Source organism: Camelina sativa, chromosome 14, assembly GCF_000633955.1.
Source record: "Camelina sativa cultivar DH55 chromosome 14, Cs, whole genome shotgun sequence".
Taxonomy (NCBI): Eukaryota; Viridiplantae; Streptophyta; class Magnoliopsida; order Brassicales; family Brassicaceae; genus Camelina; species Camelina sativa.
Window position 1 is genome coordinate 14,837,299 of NC_025698.1, and position 5,199 is coordinate 14,842,497.

The 5,199-nt window shown below is 36.4% G+C and overlaps 2 protein-coding genes across 2 annotated transcripts; one reads left to right on the top strand and one right to left on the bottom strand.

Annotated features, from left to right (window-relative positions):
• On the top strand, positions 394–1,189 carry LOC104741521. Its single transcript, XM_010462405.1, has one exon. It carries the CDS (start codon positions 618–620, stop codon positions 942–944), a length of 327 nt encoding a protein of 108 aa, XP_010460707.1. The 5' UTR covers positions 394–617; the 3' UTR covers positions 945–1,189.
• On the bottom strand, positions 3,772–5,199 carry LOC104743600 (the record flags this gene model as incomplete). The annotated part of the gene is made up of 2 exons (XM_010464660.2): positions 3,772–4,037; positions 4,441–5,199. Coding segments are annotated over 2 exons (804 nt in total), but the record flags the coding sequence as incomplete, so codon positions are not given.

Consider the following 5,199-nt stretch of genomic DNA (forward strand, 5'->3'; position numbering starts at 1 on the left):
TTTGGCCTCCTTGCAAATTAAAGACATTTCACATTGTGGAATAACAAATTGTTTGGTAGTAATATTTATCTTTATGTGAAATCTAATTTCACCTTTTCCACTTCAGGCTGCTGTCTAAAACTTTCTATTTGACTTTTGAGTACTTTTAATATTCTTATTTATCTTTGTACAACTGAAACTGCCATGAATCTTCTTTCATAACTTTGTGTGCTACATGACTTTTTGAACTTTGAATTTTCTTTCTCAATTCATTTTTATACATGAAATTTCAGAGAAGGCAATAGTTTGAAAATTATAGCCAGGTTATACTAATTTGCTATGCATGTATGTGTTAGAGTGTCACATTAGACTTCTATTTTAAAGAAAGAAAAAAAAAAACCCAAAAGACAAATAGTGATTTCACCAATTTATTAATTAGTCACTTTTTATCAACATTCGAAAACAGGAACTCTCTGTTTCTCTCTCTATCTATTGACTATATATACAAATACCAACACTTGATTGTTTCAAAGCAACCTTGAGTCTTCAGAATTTTATTGAAATTTTTATATCTCCATCTCTCTTTCTCTTCTCAAACCAAAAGCTTATTTTTTTCATCCCAAAGATCAAAGCTCGTCATGGCCGTTCGTCTACTTCCGACCATCTGGCTCTTCATAGTCATCGCCGTCATCGTCTCAGCCTTGCCTTCGCCGGTCTCTTCAAGAAAGCTGTTGGAGATAAAGAAACAAGAAAACTTGACGGTGAGAGAGGAAGATAAGAGTCACGTGCCTCACGTAACCAAGACTAGTACCTTGACTGCCCTGCCAAAGGGCAAAATCCCAAACTCCTCGACGCCGAGCAAAAGGGGTCACGCCGAAGTCTACTCCGGAAAACTCCGATCTCGACATCTCTCCACCGTTGATCGGTTTCTCCAATCCGTTCCTAGCCCCGGCGTTGGCCATTAATTAATAGTCTCCCGGCTGCTAGACACATATTTCATTTTTGGTTTCTTTCTTTTTCTTTTTTTTTCAACTTAGTACATTCTTTATTCTTAACTATATATAATACGAAATTTCCTTCGAGGTAGAGACTTTTGTTTTAGGATTTTACAAATGTTTTTTTTTCTTTGAAAGAAAAATAGAAACAACATACATTTTTCCAGGTAACTATAATTTTAGTTATGTAAAATATTCAAAAGTTTATTGTTGAATATCTCATCTTGTAATTAATTAATCGTACTTCGTTTTATAACAAGTTGTATATTCTTGTTCAGACGAAATTAATGGGTTCAGACTTCAGAGGATTCGGTAACAAAAGATATATTAAGAAATCATACAATAATTATTATAAACGTTATCATATAGTTCTTAGCTCATATTTAGACAATGTTGGAAACAATTTTGAATTTTTGCGTTGATTAAAGTCGATGTTGAAGATTCGAATAGAAAATTTTTATGGGGTACTGAATCTATAGTGTAAAGTTGAAAACCACATGGAAAAATTGAAACACTTCTTTTCGTCAAACTTGGAAATACATATCTAAAAATCCTTTTAATACAAGGTTCGTATCTAATAGTTATCTACTATATGAGATTTTAATAAAACTTTCAAATGCATATCTTAACACGTATACTATAGGTGTAAATCTATATGAGATTTCAATAATAATAATACTCAAAAGGGAAAAGGTGTTAGTTACTTGTAGAGGTGTATAGCGTTGAATTGGTTGCCACTAGGCCACCGCTCATTGATTGGAGATTCATATAGTTTTATTGAGGATTTATTCAATATCTCGATTCGATTAGAGATGTCATCGTAGATATTTTGACTGTAGGAATAGGGAAAATTTAGTGAACTACTGTTCTTTCACAAGTATACAAACCTAATAAACAGAGTATGATTGGTGTGTAAACAAGTATGATTGGTCGTGCTATATGATATGATTGGTATCTATAGCACGTTATGAACTAAAATTAAGTAACTAATAACAGTTTGAAAAAGTTAATCTTCTATCTAGCCAAAATATGTGGAGGTAAGTTTGGCAAAGATGTACCCATCCGTCATCGATGAAGTAACAAATGGAGGCAAGTCATGTGATCCCAAGTTCTGGAGAAGCTAACTGATGATATCTGAGTTTTAAATCTTATTAACCTAACTACAAATGCATGGTAAAGTTTTTTACTATTTACTATTTTTAGGAGTCGAAATTTGGAGGACTAATGTGTTGCACACCTAAAAAAATACGAGAAATAGAGTAAGCTAAGATATGTTCAATGTATACTATATGATCCAAATATATATCCTATATCTATGTAGTTTTTAAGTCTATTGAACTTGGTTTATCAGTGGGCCAGTTCCTAATGGGCCTTTCTACTTCTTTGGTTCAATTATGTTCTCCATGTGGGTTTAAACGCTTTAGAATTTGATTTGATATAAAACGTTTAAAATCATATATGCATGGTTGCATTGCAGCTGTTCAGAAAGAAACGCCATCTAAATAATATACAACTGAAATTGGTTACTTTGAGTTTCATCTACAATATATAATAGTAAATGGATATATTGATCTATCAATTTTCGTATGAATGGCGTTATACAACACTTATCAATTACATGAGGTAACATCGTAGTCTTTCTTCTATCTTTATGTTCTTGTATTACCAAATCGTCCACTGTTAATAGCAGGCTCGATTCTTAAGTCCAACAAGTTTGTGATTCAGTCCTTATAAATATATAACATTTTCAAAGGCCACAAGTTTTTGAAATGTCTATTGGTGCAAGGGTTGAACCCAACCTCTTTTTATTTCTTATGGGCAACATTTGATGATTTTCTATATATGTCTCAATCTTTTTTTCTGTTTCCACAAATCTATGACACTTCTTCTTCGTCGAAACTCCAAAACGATGACAACCACCAAACGTGGTGTTGTTCTCCACACACAAAAACAGATTGTTAGAAACTTCAAATACAGTCATTTTCCTTGGATCAAATTGCCAACTAATTAAGTCTACAAATAGTAATTGAAAATATGCATTGAATGAAAAAAATCTTGATATCTAAAAAATTGAGTGTCTCTTTTTCATTTATTTTTCTTTATCACTACTTAATAATTTATGCCAGACCAACTCACACAACACATCTACTAGCTTTAAATTATAAGGAATTAATAATATACAAACGGCATTGAATAGTTTGCCTAATAGGTAGATTTCATAAAAATCGGTCGTATAGTGGAAACCTCTCATTGGTGTGTCTCTCTATCTCTTTCGCTAGATTGATTGTCTTATTTACGTCACACATCTGTCTCACTCTCTTCTTCTTACCCAAAAACCAAATCGTATTTTTTCACACTCTCCTCTGATCCTCTCCATTCATTTTATACACGTTTTTCTTTTTTCTTAATAACTTCTAACTCACATTCGATTAACAAACACTCATATTAGCTAAAAGCCTAAAACTGATCTTAACCAAGTCAATAAAACCAGCCCAAATGTTTGACTTCATAAACCGATTCTAATCTTATTTTTCAAGTCACTCCACTATCTTCATAAACCTTTGTCATAATTGTAAGATAGCTTTAAAATATCTCTAGCTTTAGATTGATTATAAAATATTTACAAGCATGTTCCGACCAACTCCAAAACTATATCAGGTTTATATATATATAACAGAAAAAAAAAAACTTGTACGTTAAAAGAAAAAGAAAAAAAACACAGAATATTATTTTTTTCTACCATACCATTTCTACTTTAGATGTATTTTATAATCTAAAACTTTAAACATTTAAAAAAAAAAAAAATTATCATTTTGTTTCACTAAACTATTTCATCAATGATGATTTATGTCCCTCGCGCCAATTTTTCTGTCTCCATCACATTCTCTAAAACATGTCCCACTTGCCAGTCTTGCTGCCCCCAAGGACTCATGACCCCCACCACATCTCCTTTTACACGCGCCACCGCTCTATTTTTCCCCCGGCGCGTCTCACAACCACTACCACCGCTTGTATGGTTCATGAAGAAGGCGGAGGATAACCGTTACCCGGTGACAAGTAAACCTGGCTTTGTATAACGCTCTCGCCTATTTTAAACCCGGGAACAACCGTGAACCCGACCCGTATATCCGAATTATCTCCGGCGAATTGTGACTCGTCGCCTGATTTCACACTCTCCATATACACTTGAGAGAACCTACAACCTCTTCTGAGCTGAAACACCGTGACGTTCTCGCTCAAAGAAAACGCCACGCAGTGTAGAAGCAAGATCCGTCTAGCCATTTCGCAAAACGTCGCGAAAAAACCCGAATCCGGAAACCCGCCCGAGTTAACCAGCTTCCTCTGGTTCAAGTTCCCGAAGAAGGAACACTCCATCTTCGCGTGTACGACGCTCAAGTACTTGTGAACCACGAACTTCGCAAAAGACGAACCCGGGTTCCGGGTCAAGTACCGAACCGGGTNAAACCTGGCTTTGTATAACGCTCTCGCCTATTTTAAACCCGGGAACAACCGTGAACCCGACCCGTATATCCGAATTATCTCCGGCGAATTGTGACTCGTCGCCTGATTTCACACTCTCCATATACACTTGAGAGAACCTACAACCTCTTCTGAGCTGAAACACCGTGACGTTCTCGCTCAAAGAAAACGCCACGCAGTGTAGAAGCAAGATCCGTCTAGCCATTTCGCAAAACGTCGCGAAGAAACCCGAATCCGGAAACCCGCCCGAGTTAACCAGCTTCCTCTGGTTCAAGTTCCCGAAGAAGGAACACTCCATCTTCGCGTGTACGACGCTCAAGTACTTGTGAACCACGAACTTGGCGAAAGACGAACCCGGGTTCCGGGTCAAGTACCGAACCGGGTCAACGGATCTCAAGTTTTCGAATTCGAAATTATCATTATTAGGAGATTCGAAACCTTCCAGCATTTTCCCACAGACGAACGATTCAAACGCGAAACAGCGGTGGCTGGGCCTGGAGAAAACGGTTGAAGCGTTTTTAACGTAAATCGAAACGGCGGCGGAAGCGGCTGCGTCGAGATCCCAGCTCGCTGATTCCATCTCCTTCACAATCAATTTCACGAAGCTTCTAACGGATCTCAACGTGAAACCTAGAACCTGAACGAACTGACTCAAACTCGGATTCGAAATTCGAATACTATCAAACACAGAGATCGAAACCGATCCGCTCGTGGTGAGTTTCTTCTCCAACGATTTGTTAACCGC

What these genes read in the sequence shown, in the direction of transcription:
- LOC104741521 (XM_010462405.1), top strand. Translation starts at nt 618, where the DNA reads ATGGCCGTTCGTCTACTTCCGACCATCTGGCTCTTCATAGTCATCGCC.